Below are 25,554 nucleotides of genomic sequence, written 5' to 3' on the forward strand. Positions count from 1 at the left end.
TAACCTTTTCACAGGATTGGCCTTTACCTTACAGAGGAGGAAGAGGCCTAGAGAGGAGAAGGCGCTTCCAGTGCTCCGTGTGGTGTTGCTGCTTCTATCCCAGGTCCCCCACCCCGACAGGGCAGATTGCAGGAACTGTCCAGTGGGCCTGAGTTGCCCAACCCTGCCATGGAGGTTAGAGGTTAGGCTGTGCCTGGCTGGTGGCCTTTTAGCGGCTGGGTCATGGGTGCCATGAGGTGAGGCTCTGCGCCAGGTCTGAGGCGGGTGGTGTCCTTGACTCACAGAAGCTCCTTAATGTCAAGGATATAGTTTCTTTTTTCTTTTTTTCTTTTGGTATCATATCTAAGAAACCACTGTCTTGATTCAAGGCCATGAAGATGTACACCAGTGCTTTCTTCTAAGAGTTCTATAGTTTGAGGCTTCACCTCATAGGATTTTTATATTAAAGGACATGCTTAAAACATGCTTAAAAAAAGTGCTTAAAATAAGCAATATTTTCTCAGCAGTGTGCATGTAGCCCAGCCGGTCCTAGGTAAATGGTGGCTGCTATTACTTAAAAATTACGGTGATGATTATTTTTATTTATTATCTTTTCCATAATTAATCTCTCACTGTGTTTCCCATCTGGCTGGATGCCTCTTACTCCTTCTGGAAAGATAGTGTTGGTGTTTGAATCGGGCTCTGGCACAACCAGGGGTGTGTGCGGTTGAAGGAAGGGAGGACCTGGTTACTTCACCCCTTCCCTCCATTCTGTCCCCAATTATTTTGTTACAGAAATTTAAAAATACCTGAGAGAATGCTGCAACACCCTCCCCCGTACCGCCACCCAGCTTCACGAGTTAGCGACTTATGACCACTCTCGTTTTCGCTCTGCCTCACCTCCTTCTCTCACCATCTCCTGTGCCTGGTTACTTTGAGGCAAATTCCACGTGTCGTATTTAATCTGTAAATCATTTCAATATGCAGCTCTAAAAAATGAATAACCCATTTCTAAAAAGGGGCCTGCAGTGTTTTGGGGGAGTGGGCCAGAACGTCCACGACCTCGGAGAACTGAGGGGGCAGGAATTGGGCACAGGCACTTCTCGCTACCCCCGGAAGGAGCCGGCTGGCACTGTGGGCTCTGCCAGGACCTGTCCACAGAGGGGTGCGCCCTACAGCCTGGCCTGCCGCCGGCTAGGGGATTGTGCGGTGCTCTGGGCGTCGACAGGAGGGGTGATCCCGGCCAGAAGAGCCCTTTTGCTCGCCGCAGGTGCAGGGCTGGCCTGCCCCGCAGTCTGCTGCATGGGGCACGGCAGGATGAGCTCGGAGACCTTGGGTCACGTTTGGTGCCGAGAGTCCACATGTTGTCCAATCATGAGAATCCTCTTTGTTTTTCTATCAACCAACTCCTTTCATGTCCGGGTCTTGTTGCCCACAGCAGCTCCCTGAGATAGGTTTTATTTAAAATGCAGGGGTGCCTTGGGGCACTTGGGGGGCTCAGTCGTTAAGCTCGTCTGCCTTTGGCTCAGGTCATGATCCCAGAGTCCTGGGATCGAGCCCCACGTCGGGCTCCCTGCTCGGCGGGAAGCCTGCTTCTCCCTTTCCTGCTCCCCCTGCTTGTGTTCCCTCTCTCACTGTCTCTCTGTCAAATAAATAAATAAAATCCTTAAAAAAATGAAATAAAATGCAGGGGTGCCTGGGTGGCTCAGTCAATTTAAGTGTCCAACTCTTGATTTGGGCTCAGGTCATGATCTCAGGGTCAGGGGATGGAGCCCCCCGGGTCAGGCTCCGTGCTCAGCGGGGAGTCTGCTTGAGATTCTCTTTCTCCCTTACCCTCTGCCTCTGTCCCTACTGTGTGCATGCATGCATGTGCGCGCGTGCGCGCTCTCTCTCAGATTAGGTGAGTCTTTGGAGGAAAAAATGCACATTTTGCATACGAGGAAACAGAATCTCAGAGATAAACTGCAGTTTCTTTTTCATAGACATAGGGTAAGTGGAAGAGGCAGGATTTGAACTTGGGACTTCTGCCTGCATTTTCTGTTAGATAAGAGCAAACTCTTGTGTCTCCCTGCTCATTTCCTGTCCATAAATGGAACTGCAGAGGAAATGGGATCTGTGGGGTTCATCCTATCCTGGTCCTCTCATTTGGCTCACATTCTCAGTGGGGAAACGTTGACTTCCCCCAGCCCAGCAGAGAGGGCTCAGCGTCCCTTTTGGCATCATCATCCCTTGGGCCTGGGAGTGGGGCGGGGGGGGGGGGGGGGCACCTGGCTGGCCTCTTCCCCTTCATCCCCTCAATAGTCTGTGTTCTCTAGCCCTCCTCCTGGCCCTCTGACCAGGGCTGTCTGTCTCTGCTCTCCCCCCTTTTCAGTCTGCTTCAAGCCGGGCTCCCCCTTGTTAAGGTCCAGGCTCCCTTTGTAGGTGTTATGCGGCAGGCGCTCTAAAGGAACATGTGTTTACCATTTGCCATGGAGACCGTTTGGGCCTTTCTTCTTCTGAGTGGTGATAAAATGGTACAGGGCGCTCACCCTTCCAGCAATTTGTTTGGTAATTCTACGAGTCTTGTGAAAAATGCATGAGGCCTGTGGTACAATAGATAAGCTGAAAGGCTTGGAAGGAAATCCACTTGTGGATAGCGGGGTGATTGGAAAAACTCTTTCTTTGCCCTCTCTGTCCTTGTCCCGAAAGAGATCATGTTTAGGAATAATTCTTCTGTTAATACTGATGCTTTCATCCTGGGTCAAAAGCTTGTTGGCGCCTGCTTGTCAGATATTTTCCCCCTTGGTTTTTTCTAACTTCTTTCCCTCATGAGTTTGGCTTAAATTCATGTCTTAATGATTTGGAGTTCTCTCTTTAAAGGTCACTGCCCTAACGCATAAAAGTGGAACCAGATCCAGCAACTACTCAGATACTCTTCTTGGGACTGGGTGGGGGGGGGGGGGGGGGATTTTCGAGGGGGAGGAAGGAGTATGTCTGGACTTGAGGGGACGCACTTGCTGGGGAGACCTGGGCCAGCCCATCGAAGCCTGCATCCCTGATACTGCCTCCTTCCAGAAGGAAGGCAGCAAGCGTTCTCTGTCATGCCTCCAGCAGGTGGCTGTCCATCTAGTTCTAAAACAGCCCCCATGTGTGGCCCCGAAGCCTGCCTCCGTAATCACCAGTCCTCTGTTTTTCCAGTTTAGGCTTTTAAGTCACAGATGAGGGAACTGACGCCCAGAGAAGCCGAGTGGCCTGCCCAGGGTGACCCTGGAAGGTGGTAACAGTGGGAACCTGGGTTTCTTGAGTCCTGGGCCCTCATTTTCCCTCTGTACCAGGTTGCTTCCTGGCATGTTGGGGTAGGGGAGGAACAGGGGGTGTGGGGACAGTTCAGTACTTTCAGGTCATAACCCAGAACATGAATTCATTGGCCAGGATTATAGATCCAGTAGGGCAAAGCCTAGAAAACTTTCATTTATTCGTGTGTCTTTAGTACTCTGCACGATGCCCTGAGCACTGTGAATGATGTGTAGTTTGTTGTGTGGATGACCTTTTAACATGAAGACAGTAATATGATTTCATATGTATGCAGGAATCTTGGTGTCTCATGAATGACCTACTCTTGAGGCAGTGTAGACCTGGGTCAAAGGAACAGTGTTGACAGGGGATAGTTGCTGATGGGGAGCCTGCCATGGAGAGATGTAGGCACTTACACGAGGCTGAGGCTGGAGAGAGTAGAGCTGGGCATGGCCCCTGGCGTGAAGGCAGTTTTGGATAAACCTTCCTTAAAGACACTTCTCAGCTTGTCTTCACGGCTCCAGTGGGTGGCAAACGTGGACTCGCCCACATCAGCTGCCAGGCTTGTTCTGTATAAGCAGGGAAGTGGGCCAGGAACTGAGCTGACTTGCTGATGGCTGCCTCTCTCGGGAGGAGGAGGAAGGTGGCTTCTCTTCTGTGTTTGTATCTATAGGATGGGTGTGCAGGGAGAGGGGCCAAGAGTGTGTTGGCCCCACAGAGTTCATGGGTGTGAGGATGGGAAGAAGGGCTCCCCATGGGCATGTACTGTCCACCCATTAGGGACAGAGAAGTTTTTTTAAACATTCAAAGAAAAAGATACAAATGAGCCCATAACCAGATACTCTGGTATGAAACACAAGGGGGGAGCAGATTTCACAGGAGGAGGAGATATAAATCTCTAGCTTTGTGTTGAGAGCTCTTAAAAATGATTACTAGGAACCAAAATAGGTTCACCGGAAAAAAGAGTAATTCCAAATGGCGCTTTCTTTTTTGTTGATAAGGCTGATTTGAAAAGAAGCATTGTGGCTTTTTTCTTGGCCTTTGCTGACCTTGCAGACTGATCTTGTAGACTGGGTGGGCAGGGGGATGAATTAAGCTGGTGTATTCATTCCCTGGGGTGGTCTTGACAAAGCACCAGAAACTGGGTGGCTTAAAACAACAGGGATTTTTTTTCCTCTCACAGTTAAGGAGGCTAGACGTCTGAAGTCAAGGTGTCTGCAGGGTTGGTTCCTTCTGGAGGCACCGAGAGAGAATCTGGCCCATGCTGCTTTCCTGCCTTCTGGCGGTGGCCAGTGGTCCTCGGCAGGCATGACATTAATCACTGTCTCTGTCTTCAGATGGCCTTCTCCCTGTGTGTCTCTGTCCAGATTTCCCCCATCTTAAAGATACCAGTCAATGGATTAGGGTCCATCCTAATCCCGTGTGGGCTCATTTTAGTTTGCTTCCATCTGTAAAGACACTATTTCCAAATAAGGTCACACTCACAAGCACCAGGGCTTAGGGCTTGAACAGATCTGTTGAGGACACAATTCAGCTCACAATAACAACAGCTGGTTGTCTGAGCCCCTCTCTTGTTACTCCAGCATTCCATATTTTTGTTCTTAGAATCAGTGTTCGGGGGCCAGGCGGAGGGTCCCATTTACTGCATCTGCCTGCTGAGCTGCTCTGGCCCACTGATGTGGCTTGGGCTCCCGTAGTCACAGAGGTGCCAAGTGGCAGGGCCGGGATCCTTGTGTTCCTTTCCTGGAGACATTTTGCCCAGTCTCTTGTTGAATTTTGTTAGAGACGGTAGTTTCTCGTTCCTCATGTGCCTTAGCGTTATTTCCCCAAGGAGAGATCCTAACTTCCTTAAAGGCTGATTCGGTCACAGCCCTGCTTGCATGTTCGCAGTCTGCCCGGAAGCTAGTGGGAGGTGAAGAAGCATGTTGCAGGGGTACCTCAGGGCTGGTTTCTCATCCTGCCTTCTACCCTCCCTCTCCTGAATCCCAGCATTGGTTCCGCTCTCGCTGGCCCTGCCCCACAATCCTTACCGTGCAGGGTGCTGGGCCACTCTCCTCGAGTGTCATCCATACGGGCAGCAGGCTGGTTTCAGTCGAGGCTCTATCCGGGGGCCAAACAAGCTGACCCGAACCTGCTTGCGCTCCTTTTGTCAGCTCTGTTTTCTCACTCTGGCCTCCCTTTCTCAGTTTTAGCTTTGTCAGGCTTCTCCTTCAGATCGCAGGGTGACTGCTGCCAGCTGCCCGGGCCCCTCAATGTGGGAGAGAATGGTCTTGTCCCAGCATCCCGGGCAAGAGCTCTGAGCCTGCGTCTGATTGGACCGACTCGGGTCACGTGCCCTCTTCTGGAGCCAGTGGCCAGGGTGGAAGGTGCTGATTGGTCTAACCAGCGTCACGTGATCCTCCCCAGCCAGTGTGAAGCCCCAGTCCGAAGTCAGGGTTGGTGGAGGGAGGGAGGGGAGGGGGGTGGATGCCGTGAGGGTGCGTGGGATGGAATCTTGCGGAAACCTCGTTTCTGCCTCAGCCTCCCGCCTCCAACCGGAAGAGGTGTGTTTTCCTTTCAGGAATATATCGATGCGCACCCTGAGACCATTGTCCTGGACCCCCTTCCTGCCATCAGGACCCTGCTCGACCGCTCCAAGTCCTATGAGCTCATCCGGAAGATCGAGGCCTTCATGAAAGGTACGGACACACGTGGCTTGGCCCCCATGGCAGGTGGCCCACCTCCACAGGGACAAGGTGGTCGTTGCATGGCGGGGAAGGGGGAGGACGGGGTGTCTGATCTTTTTTAAACCCTTTGGGGCAGGAAGGGGTTGAATTCCCCGGGGGCACACATTTTGGGCAGGGCCTTTTTCTCTCCTCCTCTGCCCAGCAGAGTTAGGAAATAAAAGCCCCAGGGTGCTCTTTGGGAGACAGAGCGTCTGCAAGCACTTCAAGACGGTTTTGTTTTGTTGTCTTGAGCCCACAGAGTGATGAAGTGTCCCGACAACACAGCGGTTCGAGAGCAGGAGAGTGTGTAGAATAGCGGAGCAGTGGGCAGGGAAGGGGAGTTACGTAACTGGGCAAGGAGATTGAAGGGCCTTTAATCAAACACATGGAGATGTGTGACGTGGCGGCTGGACCTCGTGGGGTACGCTCTGTTCCCGAGGGCGGGAGCCTCCCGCTTAGCTGCAGGCGCTTTTCCAGCCAGCAACATCCCCTTGTCTCTGAGGACTCTTTCTGCCCACCTTCCTGGGCCGGGCCGCTCCAGAGGAGTTGGACTGCCTTCCCAAGGTGTTTGTTTATGTGAGAAGGGCTTTTTTTTTTTTTTTTAAACATTTTATTTATTTATTCATGAGAGACAGAGAGAGAGAAGCAGAGGGAGAAGCAGGCTCCCAAGGAGCAGGGAGCCCGATGCGGGACTCGATCCCAGGACGCTGGGATCATGACCTGAGCCGAAGGCAGACGCTTAACCGTCTGAGCCACCCAGGCGCCCTGAGAAGGGCTTTTTGGGAAAGATTCATGTTAACAGTAACCTAGTTCTCTTTGCCTGGCCCAGGCGTGTCCCTGCTGAGAGTTGTTTAATTCTGAGGAGAAGTGCTTTGCCTGTGTCCTGGGGCCGTGTGAAGATCCACCTAAGGAGCGGGAGAGGCAGCCCCCACTCCTGCCGTCCAGACCATGAGTGTGGCCTACCCTGGCCCTTGACCTGGGGGGTGCTTGGCCTGCCCTTGTTTCGTGTGGTGGTGGGACCGGTGGGAAGAGTTTGGCTCGCCAGACCAGAGGCAGCCTGTTTGCAAGGTTAAGCCTTCTCCTTGCCTTCTCTCTTCCGGTGCCCATAGAAGTGGGTGTCCTCCCTGTTTTGCAGACAGTAGGGGAGACTGAGAGGCTAGCAGATGGGCCGACATCGCACAGCCTGTGCATAACAGAGGCAGCATCCCACCGGGTCTCCCCGACTTGGGCTGTCAGCTCGTAGCCCCTAAGCTTAACTTACGTGTCCGCGGCCAGAGGGCCCTGCATCTAGTAAGCACCTGGTGGCATGGACCTTGGCCAGGAGAGTTGGCGATTCCTTGCTTCTCTAAGGAACATACCCTATGGAAGAGCTGGGTGTTGGACCTGGCTGTCCTGGAAGGGGTCTCGAGGCCTGTTTCTGAGGGTGCCTGGCGTTCAGCAGGTGGCATGAAGCGTGACCTTCCTGGGTGGCCCCCAGACGGCATGCCTTTTCAGCATGCCAGCATCCTTTCCCCCTTGGGCCTGGAATGGTCAGTGATGATGTCAACTTCCCTTCCCTTTGCATTCCTTCCCCGGGTCCGACTAGAACCTTCAGATGAGAAGGAAGATCTCTGTAGGGATGTTCTGGCTAAACTGGAAATCCACCCCTTCCCAGGAGTTGTGTGCATTGGACACCAACTGTGTGTGACGGGACAGGAGATGAATCCGATCCTGATGAGAAGGGCCGAGTCGTGGGAGGAGTTGCAGGTCAGCAGCCATGTCTCGTGTCCTCAAGTCCACAAGAAGAGTGATACGTACTGATGGGGTCAGGGAGGACACCGCTGGGAGAGTTTTTTCAGAGCAAAGAGTGCAGGCTTTGCGGGGAGACAGACTGAGGTCATATCTGAATCTGGGCTCTTGCTGCCATGTAGCCTTGGCCAAGTCCCTTGACCTAGCTTTGCCTGTTCTCTGTTCAGATGTTGACAATAAGTGGTTTGTCCACCGGGCCTGTGGTTGAGATAACCGGGATGACATCTGATGAGCACTTAGCATGGATCCTGGCTCATGATGTCCCCTGGGAATGGCAGCTGCTGGCACATCTCCCATTATGATGGAAGGGACTGATCTTGGGGTCTCTCTCAGTTTTCATGGGTAGAGAATCAGGGCTGCGGGCAAGGAGGAGCAGGGGCCTGGAGTGTGAGTGTGTACAGTCGGGGAGCGGGGGACCGGTGACGGGTCGGACTGCAGTGTGCACAGGAAACAGGACTGTCCCTGGTGGGCAAGACTGCGGTGGCAGCCTGGGCCTCCCAGACAGGACAGTGGCATGAGCAAAGTGGGACATGGCTGTGGCGTGGGGTGCTTGTGCATGCCTCACAGACCATTGGGTCAGTGTGGGGGACTTGGAATGCCTTGTGCAGTTGGGCACTTCCACCCACTGAAGGAGTGTGAGCTGGTGAGTGAGGACATGAGCATACATTTTAGATCAGTGCAGACATGGCCTGGAGACAGGTTCTAATGGCCATTACCTATATTCTGTTGTAAGGGTCACCCACACTGAGCCACACGTGTGAGGGGCTGGTGACCGACCCCCAGTGGGGAAAGAATCAGCCTCCACTCTGCTGGGTTCAAGAAACCTCAAACTCAGGTGTCCTCAGCTCAGGAGTTGCCTGCAGGATGGGGATGGGGGGTGGGGAAGCCCCCTCCATGCTGGGCAGGAACGTGTTGACTGTAGAACCCTAATGGCAGGCTTGGGCCTAGGCCAGCAGGAATTGTTCTGTGGGTGGGCCGTGACCGCTGCGCCCTGGATTTTCCTTATCGTGCACACCGAGCTGGGCTGGTATTCTTCCAGGAGGGTGGGCAGAAGCTGGGATTTCCTGGAGCCTTTTCCTGACCCCCTCCCCACCCCCACAGCTGTTCTTATGGGAGCAGTGCTGGCTCTCACCTTCCAGCCTCCCAGAGCCGGGGCTGCTCCTCCCTGAAGATGCAGAGAACCTTCTCTGGGAGGCACATCCCCACATCCCCAGCACTCCTCCGCCCCACTCCTGCTATTCCTGGAGGCAGCCCTGTTAAGCATGCTGTAAATGGCCATAATTACCCTGTAAGTTCCCCAGACAATTAGAGCAGTCCAAGTGACACTGCTTTTGCATTGAAGGAAGGGGCTTGCTGGAGACCTCAGGGCGTCACTCACTGTCTTTCATGCCAAGGGGGCTCTGCCTGCCTCAAGAGAGCCTAGGCGGCTGCTGCGGGGATGTGCCCGGGGCTCCCTGCTCTGCGGTGGGGGTGGGGGTCTTCCAGGAATAGCGGCGGAGCATTTGGAGCAGGGGAGCACGCTGTCTCCATGCAGAGCGTCAGCTGTGGAAACAGGTGAGGGCTGCTGCCTGGAGCCCCCAGCTCCCCATCTGAGTACCTCGGCACCGTCTTGGTTCCATGCTCCCAACATTCATCCTTTTCTGGTTCAGAGCCTGGAGGGAGGCAGGATTTTTTCTCCGCCTCAGGGACCCCCCACTCAAGTTGCTGTAGCAACAGAGACCTGAAATAACAGTGGCTTAAATGAGATAGAACCTCATTTCTCTCAGAAAAGCCCAGAGGAAGGACCCAGACTTCTTCCAGCTGATCATTCTGTGATGTGAGCCTCCTGGTCCACGGTGGTGCTGCTGAAACTCCAGCCATCACATCCAGGGTCTAGACATAAGGGTCAGGAGGAGCTGAGGAAAAGGAAGCAAGGGGAGGTAGCCCTAGTTATCTTTTAAGGAAAAGCTCTGAAAGCCACAACATGGTGCTCTGTCCACACATCATTGGCCAGGACCGAGTCCCATACTGAGCTGTAAGGGAGTTGGGAAATGTGGGCTCTATTCTGGGCAGCCATGTGCCCAGCTAAAATTTGGGAGCTTTTTCACTGGAAGAAAGGGGAGAATGAGTTTCGAGGGAGAGCTAGTTGTCTGCCATCTCACCTTCTGAGAAGTGGGTTGCTACCTGGGGAATCCATGGGTGAATGACTCTTGGAATGACCTTTCCTCCTCCAGCTGGCTGGGGGCTGTGGCCTCAGCCTGTGACGTTAGCAGTAAGTTCTTCCACAGAGCAGCTCAAAGCAGCGTGAGGTCACTAGGCTTGCAGAGTGACCCCCCCCCAGAGCGTTCTGGGCCACAGGGTTCTCTAATAGATGACTGTTTCTGGGCGGGGCTGCACCCACACCCCTTAGCCAGAGGCACAGATGCCACTGAACCTGGATCCAGTGTAAACCAAGGGCAGGAACCTCCCAGAAATGGAACATTGCCTGGTACAGCTGGTACGGTCTTGGGGTGGGGGCAGGGGAGGCTGGGTCAACAAGTCGTGATTGCCGAGCACGCATCTGCAGGCCTTTTCTCTCCCTGCCACCTGCTTCGCTGTACAGGGCCAAGATTTTGAGATGGAAGCCCCGAAACAAAGGCCTGGCTCTGCCACCCCAGGCTGAGCGATTCTGGGCAAGGTTGTAGCTGGCTCCTGAACTGGCCAAGAGTTCAAGAGAAACTGTACTGTGGCTGGAGGACACAGGCTGGTCTTCTTGGCCCGGGGGGTGGGGGTGGGCAGTGGCTGATGGAGGGCACCAGGCCACAGGACAGAGGGCTCAAGAGACCCTTCAGAGCCGATGACAGAGGTGGGTGACAGGTGCTCTGGAGGTGACAGATAGCCATCGGGACACCAGGCCTCCCTGGGGAGGGAAGTACACACCACGGATGGGAGCATTTCTGCCTGTGGTTTTATGGGAATTTAATTAGGGCTCATCTTGGAGGCTGCTGGGAAGCCGGATTGAAAAACGGAGTAGTCTAGACAGCAAGTGAAGAGAAAGGAACATTCCTCAGAGCCTGGAGGACTAATTCCCCACAGAGCCTCCATCGGGCGAGGACTGCGGGGTGGGAGGGCTGTGGTGGAGCTGGGGGGTAGTGGTTGTCCCTCTTTGGTGCATGGCACAGGCCTGTGGGCGGGAAAGGAGAGGCCGGGAGGGGGCTTGCAGTCAAGGCTTGGGCCGCAGACCTGCCTGAGTCCCCTGCGTCGTGTGGCCTGAGCAGGTCACTCTCCTGTCTGAGCTTGCTTTGTCAGCACGCAGGTGGGCCCCAGGGGAGCACCTACTGCATGCCAGGCACTGTTGGGAGCACAGTACACGTGTGAGCTGATTTCTTCCGCACCGTGACCCGTGAGAAAGGTTCCACACTGAAGTGCACGAGCTTGTCCCTTCAGGCCGCAGAGCTACTTAGGGGGCAGAGCTGGGATTTGAACCCAGCGCTGTCCGTCTGTGCTCTTAGCTGGTGTGGGTGTCCTGCCTCCACCCCCGCCGTCCCTGACAGCAGGGACCGAGTGAGGCCGAAGCCCGAAGCCCCGATGGTTGTAGAGCAGGGCTCTGCTGCCTGGGGGCAAGTGTGCCCGCTCATGGCACTCTGGGGTGCCCTCTGGTGTTCAGGAGATGACACTGACCACAGAAGGTCCCTGGGGGTCCGCACCGCAGAGAATCAGCAGCTCTGCTGCTAGTGCCGGGGAGTCCCTGCCCCCTGGAGTTACTGAGGAAACGGGAATCCTGTCTGCTCCGTTTGAGAGCGGCCGTGCAGGGTCGTGGACAAGAACAGGCCTTGGTGCTGACAGACCTGGGCTCAGCGCCCCTCGTTCGGCCTGGGCGGTCACCGGGCCTCTCCGAGTAGTCGGCTCATCTGTCCCCGGGGGGTTGCCATCACCTCCGTGGGGGGCGGTGTACAGCAGGTCTGGCCCTATTCGTGGCAGTGGGTGTGGCCCAGAATTCAGTGTCACAGGTGGTCAGGTCCCTCTCCTTGGTCCTGCTGGGTGCCCGGGTTCTAGGTGGGAGGCGTGTGGCAGAAGCTGGGAGTGGGTAGCAGGGCCTGGAGTCGTGGAGGACAAGGGGGACCGGAGTGAATGCACCCCGAGGACTGTTGCTCCCAAGGCAGCCAGCTTCCAGCCTGATTTTGTGCAGGAGGCCAGAGTTTTGGATCAGCCCGCCAAGAAAATGCTTCATATCTATCGAGTGGGCTTCTAGGAAGGCCTCGTGGTGCCTGCCTGCCTGTGTCTCCTTTGAGTGTCAGCCAGCCCAACCCACCGTGCTGAGGCCAAGGGGACAGGGCGTCAGGCCAGGCCCAGACCAACTCCTAGAGCATGTGGCCGTGCGAGCAGCACAGCCTCTACAAGCTGTGATGGGGATGGGGACTTTGGGTGGGTGCTCAGCTCCCACGTAGAGACCCTGTGTTCGGATGGAGGTGGAGGGGGGGCTGGGCTGCAGAGCAGGATGGTGGGTTGAGCACCATCTGGGGGCCAGGCTGAGGTAGGCACGTTCCCAGCATCAGGGGGCATCTGGGCCTGAACCCCGGCTCTGCCCTGGTGAACCTCCCTTTTGTGTCACCTGCCAAGAGGAGCTAGATGCCCTTCCGCGGGGAGCTGTGGGGATAATACTCAGGACCAGGCCTGGCCCTGGGTGAGCAGCCCCACCTCTCCTTGCGGTGAATCCTCCTAGCACAGCTGTGCTCTTCCCCAGTTTCAAACCAGAAAGTGGCGCTTGAGAGAGGTGAAGGTTTCAGAGCTGCCAAGTCTTCACGTCGAGCTCTGAGTTGACTCCAAAATTGAGCCTCCTTTCTATACCAGATGCGTTTTGCCATAAATTCTCCGAATCCCACCCATCTTCGTGCCCTCTGCTGACCCTGGGTGGGGTCTGCTCCTGTCCCTGACTCCAGGTCAGAGGCCATACCCGCTGCATGGGCCTGGGGCCAGGGCTCCCCCTGCTGCTGTGCAGACACCCTGTCCTGTAGGGACTCTGCGTCTCTCTCTTCTCCACCCACCTCCCTACCCACTCATCCTCTGCCCTCAGAGGTCCCCTTCTGAGGTGAGGCTCTGCGTTGCCCTCCCAGGGACCAACGAATCCCGAGAGTGTTTGGCCCTGCCAGTCAGACTCACAGTAGAGACTGAAGAGCCCAGAGCACAGGGATGCCGTCCCATAGGCTCCCATCTGCTCACTGCCGGCCCCGTCAACCTGACCCCCACAGGCCTAGGCCTGCTCATTCTCTTTCAGCCAGAGAGCTGGTTCCTTGGCATCTCTCTGCTCTGGCCTCCCTGGGGCGGGAGATGAGTGGTACCTTGGGGAACGAGCAGACCCCAGCCTGCTCTTCAGCAGCTGCCATCCTGACATACTACTGCATTCCAGAAGGCTGAGGGCGGCGCCCAGAGGGCAGTAGCCCCTCTTCCTTGGAGACGCAGACTCAGCTTTTGCCTTAGAGTTCTCAGGGTGCAGGCCTCCTAGTGCTGAGGCCCACAGACTAGTCCTGCCAGGTCAGAGATAGGGAGATGCAGTGACTCCCTCCAGGGGGAGGGTGCAAGTGTCCCCTTGCTCCTCCTCGTTTCCTAGAGTTATGCTGGAAGCCAGCGTCCCAAAGCTGGGATGTTCTGACTGAACGACAGCAGGCCGGCGCCCGGCTCCCCACCCCCACCTTGCCTTCATGCTGCCATGGCATGCCCGATAGGGACGCCCCCTCCATGTTGGTGCTGACCCTTTCTCTTTGGCAGTCCTCTGCCAAATTCCTCACTTCCTTGGCCACGGCCCAGGACACAGGACTGGAGGCTCCAGGGAGAGATTGAGGGAATGAAGTGAGCTCTCATGGTAACTGGTTGCAGCCCCCCTCCTCCCCCCTTCCCAAGGAGACTCAGGTCCATCCTTGGAAAGAACTTTCCTGTTTGCACTCAGAGCTTCTCACTGGGCCTTCCAAGCAGCAAGACAGGAGCAGCTCCTCCATCCACAGGTGCCTCCCTCTAGCTCCATCTAGCTCAGTGTCTCTGCACGAGCTACCAGGCTCCTTGCTCGTCTGCTGGCCCACAGACCCTGCTGGGAAGCCCTGTTTCCTCCTGACCCGCAGACTCACCCCTCCACCCCTCCTGAGTGACCCCACCAGGCTCTGATGGCTCCTCCAGGCCAGTCCTTTCTTCCCTGCAAATACTGCAGGGCTGCTCCTGGGTCAGTTGGTGAGTCAGACAATGTTTCTCTTGAGACCCTACCTCTCTTTTCTGGAGTTTCTTTCCTCTTGCTGTGATGACCAATGCCTCCAGACTTGAGACTCCCAGGAGCCTGTCCCCCACTTCCCCCGTCACACTGAGAGTCTCCCAGGTCCCATGTAAGAAATCTCAACGGCTCTTCTCTGGGACAGAGAAAACATACTTGTTGGTCAGGTTGATCAGAAAGTGTCAGACACTAGGCATTTACACTTCAGTGTGAATTTAAGGCCCACTTAGTGTCTTTCCAGCTGAAAGAGATCTTGAGCTCTCAGTGCCTCTGAAGCTTCTCTGTATCTTTAAAGATGAGGAGAGGAGCCCAGAGAGGCGGTAGGACTGACCCAGTACCCCTCGATGCCTTCTGATTCTCAGTTCAGTGCTCTTTCCACAGGACCCGCACCTCTGCAGCAATCTTCCCAGAAGCATTACAAGTCACACTGCCTGGGTTCAGGTGCTGTCCTGACCCCTCACTGCGTGTATTTAGGCGAGTTATTTAACTGTAGGGGGGATAATGATAGCACTTTCCTCATACGGTGGTTGTAAGGATTAAACGTGGTTGTGCATTTAAGGTATAAATATTCTGAAGATGGTAATTTTCCCAGGTGACCCTGCATTGTGTGTTTCAGACCACACCCTGAGTGTCGTGACCCTACCAGTCTTGGGTTCCTGCACTTGTTTAGTGCTGGATTTGTGCTGGCCTCCTGGATTGTGGACCTCGTGACCCCCATGAGACTAGGCCCCTCCAGGGCAGTGCTCCCCTCCCCGTCCATCCTCCCTGAACACCCAGCCCCACATTTGTAAATGCATCGTCTGGGTTTATTTCCCCAAATGAGAATCTTCAGGGTGACCCCTCATGTAGCACATGCAGGGCTTTTGTCCTATCCTTAGTGGCTTTTTCATCTCAATTATAGTTTAATAGTAAAGTTCCTGTTCTACAGTTTTTAGTGTAGTTACTTATTTTTGCATAATTTTAGATTGACCAAAAAAGTTGGAAAAATTCGTCCACAGAGTTCCCTTATACCCTTCCCACGGCTGCATCTTGAGGTAATGTTTCCCGTGACCATGATACAGTTCTCCGAACCAGAGAATTCACATCAGTAGCGGTACTATCATTAACAATGTCCCCAGCTTCCCCATTGTGACCCTCCTTCTGGTTGTCCTCCTCTGTGGCCTCCTCGCATCCGGGACAGGGCTTCAGGCTGTTTCTCTCTCATGACCATGACACTTTGGAAGGGCCCTGCCTCAGTTTGGGCTTCTGGGATGTTCCCCAGTGTTCCTGGATTAGTTTGGCATTACTCATTTTGGGCAGGAACGTCACACCGGCAATGCTTTTCCCTCCTTTGCACGTCCTGTGTCTCAGGAGGGCATGACCTGGATATGGGTTCTATCTGTCATTTGGTTGGAAGGCTGTCCCATTTCTCCATTGTTCATTTCTATTTTTCTCTTTGTAATTGGCAATTATCTTTTAAGGCGATCCTTTGCAGATACGCTGTTTCTCATCATACTTTGCCTGGTGTTTTAGCATCCATTGATGGTTCTTGATAACAAGAGTTGCTATGGTGGTATTTGCCAAATGGTCATTGTATTGAATTTTTAAAAAGTAAGCGTGCCCCTCTTCAAACCTGGACTTTTGCAGACGTCCTTAGGAGGGCACTTCACTATGCCCTACCATCATCTCATTTGTAAGTAAAGGGAAAGGCAAAGATGAGAGTTAAGAAGGAAAAAGAAAGGGGGATCGTGTTGGAGAATGTTCTCTGCTGCAGAACTTCTCAGAGCCTTTAGCATGCTAATGTGAATCTTGAGTCTTCTAGAGGGTACTGAATTTTATCCCTGATGGGAAGACACACTGGTAGTTTATATCCCACTAATAAGGGGAAAAGTGCTAATTAAATTGTGATACACCATCAATGATGAGACACATCTCAACCTCAGAGATGGAAAATGAAAAATCACATGTCTTAGAATCAATGGAATATGGCAGTATTTGACTTTTTCCACCTTATCGGTCATAGGTCCTCTGCTTCCTCTTTGTAGAGCTTCTGGTGAGAGGCTTGCTCCATCCAACACACTTTAGGAATTCTCAGACTGGGTGCTGCTCACCTCCTACTGTGCACAGATCTGACCTTGTCCCAGAGGCAGCTGCTTTTAGCAGTGTGGAATCCATCTTTCTAGATGTACATGTACGTGTACATATACATACATGTACAAATATGTACTTAAAAAAATAGAAACAGGATCATATTACATGTGTTCTCATAAAACTTGTCTTTTCCCTAACTTAGTATCTGTCTTGCCTTTTTTCTTTTTTTTTTAAGATTTTATTTATTTATTTGAGAGAGAGAGAATGAGAAACAGAGAGCATGAGAGGGAGGAGGGTCAGAGGGAGAAGCAGACTCCCTGCCGAGCAGGGAGCCCAATGCGGGACTCGATCCCGGGACTCCAGGATCATGACCTGAGCCGAAGGCAGTCGCTTAACCAACTGAGCCACCCAGGCGCCCCTGTCTTGCCTTTTTTCCATGGCCCATAAAAGAAGAGGGAGAGAGGTATGCTTGGCTCTTTTTGGTGGCAACAAAATATTTCAGCACGTGATTGAAAGAGTCATAGTTCACTCGATTATACTGAGCTCATAAGGTCATTCCGGTTTAATTGTTTTTGTAAGCTGGGTTGTAGTAAGCATAGATCTTTGCATATTTCTGTAAAATTAATCCCTAGAAGTGGAATTTCTCAGAGATTTTTATAAACATTTCTCACATGGGCAGGTACTGCTGGCTTGTTCTTTAGAAAGTTTGAGCAAATTTCACTCCTCTGTGCCCATCTGCCAGGGAAATGACACCTATCTTAATTTGCATGTCTTCCGTCCTCGGCCAGATGGAGTATCTCTTCATGCGCTTATTGGCCCCTTGCATTTCTTCTGTGTATGAATCTCTTCCTGTCATTTGCCCCTTTTTCTGTTGGATTGTTGGTCTTTTTCTTGTTGATTAGTTAGAGCCCCTTTTGGATTAAGGAAGTTGTCTCCTTGTTTAAAATATGGGCCGTTTCATCGATGGAAGGCTCCATCTTTGCATTAGGGCCAAGCTGATGTTTTCTGTTCTGCTTTTAGAATATGTCCTGACAGAGAGAGCACTTTAAATGTTACTTTTGAACCCTCTTGAAAACAAAAGAGGCTTTGGCTGCATTTTGGGAGTTGGAGCTGAGCGGGGTCAGTGAGGGCCTGCCTTGGTCCGGCAGGGGCCGCTCATCACTGGACACAGCCGCCCTAGAGTTAATCCCCGTGGCCAGCAGCCGTTTTCATCAGCTGGAACCGGGCTCAGGAATGTCCGTGTTGCTGCCCGGGCCCGTGTCTGGCTCCTCTGTTCCTGGCCTTTTGGAGCGACCCGAGAGCAAACGGTGCTCTGGGCCCTGGAGAGGAGACAGGTCATTAGCTCAGTCCGATGGGAGGAAACGGTCATCCAGCCAACCGGGGCAGAGTCAGACCAGGGAATGTCTGAATTGTGGCCTTTCTTTCCCTCTGTCCCTGCCCACAAGCAACCCCCTGCCTCAGATTCGGGCTGATTCCACATCTTCCAGTGTTTGTCCCCCCACTTCCACCCCAACAGCTCACCTGTAGCCAGAGAGCATGAGGGTCAAGGTCCTGGCAGGGTGGAGGCAGCTGCAGCAAGGCCATCGGGCCCCTCGGAGCCTCCAGGAGGCAGGGTAGGGGCTGCAGCCACTGGTGAAATGTGCCCTCCACCCTCTGTCTCTGAGAACAAGCTGAAGTCAGGGACCCCCGTCAGAGCTGCGGCACCCCGTCCCCCGCCCCCCGCCTTTGGAGAAGAGCGTTTTCACTGTGTGGCCTCAGAGGGCTCTGACCATGGCCGGGAACACCGTCAGGCCCGCGAACATTTCGTCTCTGTCATGTTTTCTCGGCCCGTTGCTGACGTCGCTGTTTCTCCGGCCCTGCTGGGGACGGGCAGCTCAGATCTGACCTTGTGTTCTGAGCCCGAGGATGCTGCCTCGGGGCCATGCATGCTGCCGAGAGTAGAGTGGTGGCCCTCTGGGGGATGGCCTGGATGGTGGCTGCTGATCTGCTTGAAGAGTCCCGGTTCTGTCCCAGTGGACAGGTGGACAAGAAGGCTCCATGTCCTTTAGTGCTTGGTGTCAAGAGCACTACCTCTGGGCAGGAAAATGCAAGCTTGTCACTCTTCCACGTCCACTCTCTTTTCTTCCTGTGCCCCCGGGGGCCTTGTTGGGCCACGCAGAGCAGTGCTGGACTCACTAAGGTGACCGACTTTTTAACATGGTAGACCTTCAAATAATGATGCCGGTCGTGGTGGTCGAGGACATGGTGGAGTCTGCCGCGTGGCACCTACTACGTACCAGTGTCTGTTGCGGTTTGTATCTTAGCTCGTTCGATGCTGGCAGCGGCTCCATGGACAGGACTGAGGACTGTTCTCATCCCCATTTTAGAGGCCAGGAAACTAAGGCACAGAGAAGTGAAGGAACTTCCTCAAGGTCACACGTACCCAGGCAGCCTGGAGTGTCTGGCCACACCGTGTTGGGGAAGCACAGGCAGCTTGATGCCTCTTGTCTCCTGGTGTCTGCGATGGGAGTGGGAACCTTCTGCAGCTCCCTCTGGGCCCAGAGTCCTTCAGTGGGAGTGAGGTTTCACCTCACAGGCTGTCGTGAGGCAGTTCAGCCTCGTGGTGAAGGCATGGCTGTGGAACCAGGTGGCCTGTGTGGAAGCCCGCGCTCCCACCCACAGGCTTTTGGCCTGGAGGACAGAGCTTAACCTCCCAGGGCCTTGGTGTCCTTCCATGCACAGTGGAGGGGGCGGTAGTAATCCACCCATTCTAGAAGAATCTAGCCATGAGTTGAGACCGGCAGGTGTTGGCGGTGCTCCTGGCATAGGGCTGTGTGTGCGTGCCTGGGTCCACCTCTTCGTGGAAGGAGCCATGTTGTCAGCCTGCACGGCTTTCCAGAGAGCGTAGCCCGTGCAGGCCTGCTGTGTTCTCAGCTCTAGGACGGGCCCCGTGTGTACCGAGGTGAGCAAGGCGGTCCCCCAGTCCCATCAGGGGCGATTGGGTGCCAGTGGGGCATGAGCCCAGAGTTGGGAGCTTGTTTGAGAGACTGAGTGAAGCCTGTTTTTTTTTTTTTAAGATGTTATTTATTTATTTGAGAGAGAGAATGAGATAGAGAGAGAGCATGAGGGGGGGAGGGTCAGAAGGAGAAGCAGACTCCCTGCTGAGCAGGGAGCCCGATGCGGGACTCGATCCCGGGACTCCAGGATCATGACCTGAGCCGAAGGCAGTCGCTTAACCAACTGAGCCACCCAGGCGCCCCGAGTGAAGCCTGTTTTGTCCAGAGTTTGGGAGTGGGGTGTGGTGGGATGTATCGGCAGGGCCTCCACCTGCCAAACTTTCCCTCACCCCTGCCTCACCCTCTGCTCTGTGTGAGCAGTCAGGAGACAGCGTGAGGCCCATCCACTCTTAGGAAGTACCACTTCTCCTCTCACTTCCCCTCCCTCCCTCCCATCCCCTCCCCTGCCCTCCTCTCCTCTCCCCTCCTCTCCCCTCAGGGGCATTCTGGGGAGGAATACCATCCAGGCCTGGCCCTGTGCCCATTGGCCTCCCGGTCCCTGCCTGGTTTGTGTGGTCAGGAACCTGGGTAGAAGGAGCCCTGGCTGGCCTTCCTCACACCCACTGGCTCTTTGAGGTGTCAGGCCCTTCTTTCCCTCAGCTGCTCTGGGTGAACTGCATAGATGAGTGGCACCCAGTCCTACCTGGGGAGGGCTTGCCCCGGGCTGCCTTTCAGGAACCTGGTTTCCTGTGAGCCGCTCCCTGTCAGCCTTGATTGCCCCCTGGCTCCACTTGAGCTCCTCAGTGCCTGAGCCGTATGAGTGGGGCCCTCCTTCCTTCTCATCCCAGAGGGGGTGCCTGAAAAGGGCACCTGTGTCCTATGCTTAGGAGTCATGAGACAGTCCTAGCTCCTGAGGAGCCCCTAGACCCATCGTAGGTTCAAAATGGGCCCCCAGGCTGTTGGCTGGACCTCAGTGAGTAAGGGGAGCAGACCCCACTTTGACCAGTGATCGCAGCGAAGCCATATCTCATGCTTCTCATTGCATACCGCACACGGTCCCAGCATGGTGACTCACGGTGGCTTATTCAGTCCTCACAGTGGTCCTGTGTGTGGTCACTGCTGGTGTTATCCCCATCTTGCTGATGTGGAAACTGAGTCATGGAGAAGTGGCCCAGGATGAGACCGTGGACTTGGGATTGGAACCCAGGCGCTTGGTCCACGACTGCCTATACCCGTAGCCTCCAGGGAGTCATGAGGGTGAGGAGCTGCTTCTCCTGGGGCCGACCTGAAGCCCTGGCAGATTCCCAGGTGGTTTCCATGAGTCCGGCTCCCCGGTCCCCACATCCCCAGGGCACGCTGGCTTTGAGCGCTGCGACGGTCTTAAACAAAACAAAACATACTATTTTAGTTTAATCTCATCTGAGGCTGTGAATGGGTCTGAAGATAACGATGATGTCACTGGTGTCCAATTGTTTCCACCCCTTTGAAGCCCAACACAAATCCCCCCAACAAATCCAAGGGGCCCTTGGGCTGCAGGGAGAAGTGAGTCACCTGCCATAAATGGAATGCAGAATGAACTATGGAAGTAGGTGTTCAGGGACAGAGGGGACAGAGCAAGGGACGGTTCATAGGTACAACTGGAGGGAGTCGGCAACAAGGAAGAATAGATTCTGACTCACTGGTGGAGGGGTGGCGGGGTGGTTGGAGACCTGGGCAGTGAGGCTGTCCTGTGAGAGGACTCGCCCAGGAGAGCAAGGAGGTGAGGACTGAGCACTGCTGTGGGGAGGGCACGCGCAGGTTGCTAAGACAGTGCTGGAGCCCTTCCTGGCCGGGCCAGGTGGACGGGACATTATGCTCTGGACAGCGGGAGCAGGGTGTCAGGCCGAGGATGGGGAATGCCCTCCGCAGGCGCAGGCCCAGGCCCGGCTCCAGATCAGAAACCAGTTCCCACTTCCATTTCCTCTCATCCGCGGGCCTGTCTTCTGGGCCCTTCCAGGTGTCCTGGCCCGGGCCTGAGGTGGCTTTCCCACCCCCACATGCCCATGACTGGACGGTTCCACATTACAGGGTGGCTGCCATCATCATGAGCCAAAGAGCCATTTGGGTTCCCTTCACAGCTGCTGTCAGGCTGAAACTTGATTTACCCAGAACGCTCGGAACATCTTTCCCTGTCTGGGACTCAGGAGCACGTGGCCCCTGGCCCCTAACAGCTTAATGGCAGAGGGAAGGTGACTTTGGAGTCTGACGCTACATGAGTCATGAACACTGGCTCTGCAGGCTGGCAGGCCAGGCTCTCAGGGCTTTACCCGTTCCAGTGCGACGCCGGTCTTCAGGGCTGTGCCAGACCAGCGCCACGTGGCGGCTGGTTGGGGAGTTGCGGGCCACCCCCTTTCCCTGTGTTGGCCCGAGCTCCCCCTTCTCTGTTGTTTCCAGTGCTCACAGCTCACTTGTATTCTGTCTCCCAGCTCATCCCACACGCACGCGCTTGCCGGAGAGGTGTTTCTTACTGCCGCCTGCCGCCTCTGGGCAGTGCCGGACTGGGGGGGTCCGGATCCCGACCCCAAGGAACATACTGCCTGCTGGCTGAGTCAGAACCCAAACATGTGGAAGTTTAACAGGGTCTGAGAGAGGAGCGGTCAGACAAGGTAGCAGGGCAGGAGAGAGAGGGTGCTGCCACAAGCATGACTGCCAGTGGAAGGTTCTGGGTGGGGTGCTGCTAGGAGGAGGCAGCGGCGGCGCAAGACCCCTTGTTCTGGAGAGCTTAGAGGTTGTTGCCGAGTGGTAGGAGGAGGGGCGTTCCCAGATTTGTGGCGGGGGGGCGGGGGGGGATGGTGAGACCTCCGTGTGGAGCCAGGGTTTGGCTGGGAAGGATCTTGGGTTCTGTATTCCGGGAGGAGTTGGGAGACGCATAGTTTGCTGGAGCTGCAGCAAAGCACCACAGACCTGGCTTAACAACCGACATTTACTGCTGGTAAATGTTCATGGTTCTGGAGGCTGGAAGTCCAGGATCAAGGTGTCCGCAGGGCTGGTTTCTTCGGAGGCCTGTCTCCTCGGCTTGTAGATGGCTGCCGTGTCCCTGGGTCCTTGCGTGCTCTTCCCTCTGTCCGTGTCTGGGTCCTTATCTCTTCTCAGAAGGACACCGGTCAGATTGTATCAGGGCCTGCCCCTCGGACCTCATTTTAACCTAATCACCTATTTAAAGGCTCTGTCTCCAGATACAGTCACATCCTAAGGATTTGGGGGTTGGGGCTTCAGCATGTGAATTTGGGGGGAACACAGTCCAGCCCGGAACAGGAAGTTAAGCAGGGTCAGGTTGCAGAAGCCTGGAAGGGCTTTGGACTTTGACTTGAGTCAGCCATGGACAATTCTTGAGCTGAGAGCAGCCTCACTATGTAGGTGGGTGCTTTAGAAAGATGACCCAGGATCTAATACCGGTGTGTGGTTTGGATTAATTGGTGAATAAGGTGGGCAAGGCACCAGAAATCCGTGGTTTGTGGGTAGAGCGGATGTGGTGGGAAGAAGATGGTTATGGGGTGAGGCTACCAAGAAGGAGGTTCCTGGATTCCCAGACTCCAGCAGCATGTAGTCAGGCAGCTGGGAGAAGCCCCAGTGCTGGGCCACAGCATTTGTTCAGTCGGTGTCCCAGGAGGACTGGCTGAGGCCGCTGCAGCTGCCCAAATCCTGGGGCGGAGCTCCTGGTGGGCAGGTGGGTACTGGAGCCTCCCCTCCCAGAGGGATGGGGCTTGCAGAGGTGCCCTGAGGAGGCAGGAGGGTAGTATGTCCGCAGAAACAGGGCTAACTCTGGTTCTCAAGTGTTTCCAAATGCCCTTCATGCATATGGCCTCACCAAGTCTCCTTAATAGCTCTGGGAGGTGGGCGGCATTGCTGTCCCGTTTTACAGGTGAGAGAAAGGATCAGAGAGGATCAGTGGCCTGGCATGGTTGCAGGGACCGGGCTGGCTCTCGGCTGCAGAGTTGATGCTCATTATTGCTACCGCATTTTGCTTTCTGGGCTGCCATTTGTGGTGGCTGCCACCTCCAGGCAGTCTTCCATGACTCCCCTGGCCCTGGGTGTCATGGTGGACATGTTTGGGGTATGTATTTGGCAGTTGACCAGCCTCTCCTTCCCCAACACACCCCACTGCACTTGGTGATCTGGGATTTAGCTGTATCAGCCAGTTTATTTCTTGTTAAATAAAAAAGGTCTGATGCAACTGTTAAAAAGTATGAACGTATATTCTGTATTTAAGGGCCATTTCATGACTTAAAATACGTTTTCTGAATGTGCGGGCAGGGGGACAGCCCTGTGAGGTAGATAGTGTTGTCCTCATTTTCCAGTGAGGACACTGAGGCAGAGAGGTGAGGTTACTCGGCCAGAGCCACACAGCTCGCATGAGGTGGGGCTGGGATTCAAACCCAGGTAGCCTGTGTCCCCTGCAGACCCTCCAGGGGCACCCAGTCGAGGCAGAGGCTGCCACATCCTCAGCCACCAAGACACGGTGAGCCAGCAGAAGGGACCTTTTCCTGGATGCGCAGGAAGGGGTGTTCAGGGGAGCCTCCCAGAGCAGGAAGGTGGCCTGACAAGGCTTGGAGGACAGGCGGGAGTTCATCAGGCCAAGAAGGGGCTAGAAGGAAGGGCTCGGTGGGCCGAGGGACCAGCACGTGCGAGGCTCCTGGCCGGAGATCTCCGGGCATTGGTGTTCCCCCAGCTCTCGGAAGACTGAGTGGGAACCTGACCTGCTGCCTCTGCGTCTTGTCCCGTGCCTGCTCTGTCACTCACACTCCTGCGTCACACCGTTTCCTGCTCGGGACAGCCCCTGGGAGTGGCGAGTGGCCCAGGCAGGCAGGACAGAGCCCAGCTCCGGGTGGCCGCAGCTGGGGCTGGCGTGCGGGGCACCTGGCCGAGATGCTGCAGGCTCCGTGGAAACTGCGATTTGACAGAGGCCGCTTATCTCGGGCAGGAGCAGTGGGAGCCCAGGCCAGGGTCTGCTTCGTTCCCTCATCTGCTCATTTGTTGGGGGCTGGGCCCTGAACGCGATGGAGAAGGTCCCTGCCCTCATGGAGCCTGCACCCTGCCGGAAAGGCGGACCCGCGTCCGCGCGGCTGCTCTGGCTAAGGCGAGAGGGTGTGTGCGGGCGGTGCCTTCCTGCGTCACCAGCGTCCACCGGCATGGCCTCCTCCCGTGGACCCTCCGGTCTTCCCAGGATGCAGAGCCACATGCTGGGGCGCCCCGGTCCGCTGGCTGGTACTCTGAGTCACACGCTCTCTCCTGGCCTTGCCTCCAGCATGCACGGGGTCTCTGCTTCTGTCCCCGTCTGGAGCGGGGCGCAGCCATGGGCCCTGTGCCACTGCCTGGCTCATGGTGACACCTGGGCCCGGAGCCTCCCTTGCTGAGTGAGGAGGGTGTGAATGGATGGCAGTGGTCGTGACAGGGCCTTGCTGCCCCGAGGGCCTGGCTTCTTTATTTGGCCTTGTGCAGGCCCCATGGCACTTTTTGCTTGTCCTCGGTTCTCCCTGCAATGCCAGCTTGTCGACAGGGCTGGCTCAGTAGGACTCCCCATTCTGCCGGTCAGGAGCCCAGGGCCCAGCGGAGCTGTCGGAATCCCACACTGGTCTCCAGGCCCCGGTCCAGAGCTTTTGCTGGTAGTGACTCCCCACGCCAGCCTCGCTGTCTTCATGCCTCCCTCACTGTTGCAGGTGGCCCGCTGGCCCCAGAGGGACCGTATTGCAGCGATGGGGTTGTTCCCTGTGGCACCCATTGTCTTCCTTCCTGAGAGGACTGCCCAAGTTTCTGAACGTGCGACTGCCCAGGGCTGAGAAGGCACGGTCAGGACCGTCCAGTGCAGGTGCCTCAGCGACATCCTGCTGTCCTTTCGGGAAACAGTGTGATACCGGCAAGAACCCTAGAAACGTCGATTCCTGCGGACCCAGAAGTCACTTCTGGGAATTTGACATGGACATGATTTGCCACATGCACAAAGCCTTACACACGAGGGGCGGTCATCGAAGCCCAGTGTGACGGAGAAGAATTGGCATGAATGTAAATGCCTGACTCCAGGGAAATGTCACCGGGCGGGTAACCGGGATACGCAGAATCTTGGGAAGATGCTGCCGGCGGGTGTTCAGTAAGGCTGGGATTCCAGTGGCGAGTCCAGTCACGATCGTACCAAAGTAGGCGAAGAGGATGCCTGTGCTGGCGAAGTCCTTCAGAGAGAAAGGCCAGGCCGAGCAGGGTCGTATGTGACTGCTTTCTTGTTTTTGAGTGGAACGAGGTCCGGGGCGGAGGGGTGTGACCACGTGGTGGTGCGAGGCCTGCGTGGCAGGCGAGGCCTGGAACGGGGTCCTTCGCGCCCAGACACGCTGACCACATGCCCTGCATCTGTTCAGATGGGGCCCAGATGCCCGAAGAGCCAGCCTTCTGTGTTAGGCACTGTGGACCCCTTCACTCAACGGGTCAGATCATGCACTCAGCAGGTGTTTGTTGGGGACCTACTGTGTGCCAGGCAGTGTTCTAGGCACTGGCCTACAGCTGTGAACAAAACCCAGAATCT

At 55.3% G+C, this 25,554-nt stretch overlaps 1 protein-coding gene across 1 annotated transcript in view; it reads left to right on the plus strand.

Moving 5' to 3' along the window:
* ITPK1 (inositol-tetrakisphosphate 1-kinase) overlaps nucleotides 1-25,554 on the plus strand; it is a 170,093-nt gene that overhangs the window by 117,143 nt on the left and 27,396 nt on the right. The window contains exon 5 of the mRNA XM_034993014.1: nucleotides 5,813-5,930. Within this exon, the coding sequence (XP_034848905.1) occupies nucleotides 5,813-5,930 (118 nt within the window). The remainder of the gene's footprint in view (nucleotides 1-5,812; nucleotides 5,931-25,554) is intronic.

Source organism: Mirounga leonina, unplaced genomic scaffold (genome assembly GCF_011800145.1).
Source record: "Mirounga leonina isolate KUSES-001 unplaced genomic scaffold, KU_Mleo_1.0 Mir_82, whole genome shotgun sequence".
In the NCBI taxonomy this organism is placed as follows: Eukaryota; Metazoa; Chordata; class Mammalia; order Carnivora; family Phocidae; genus Mirounga; species Mirounga leonina.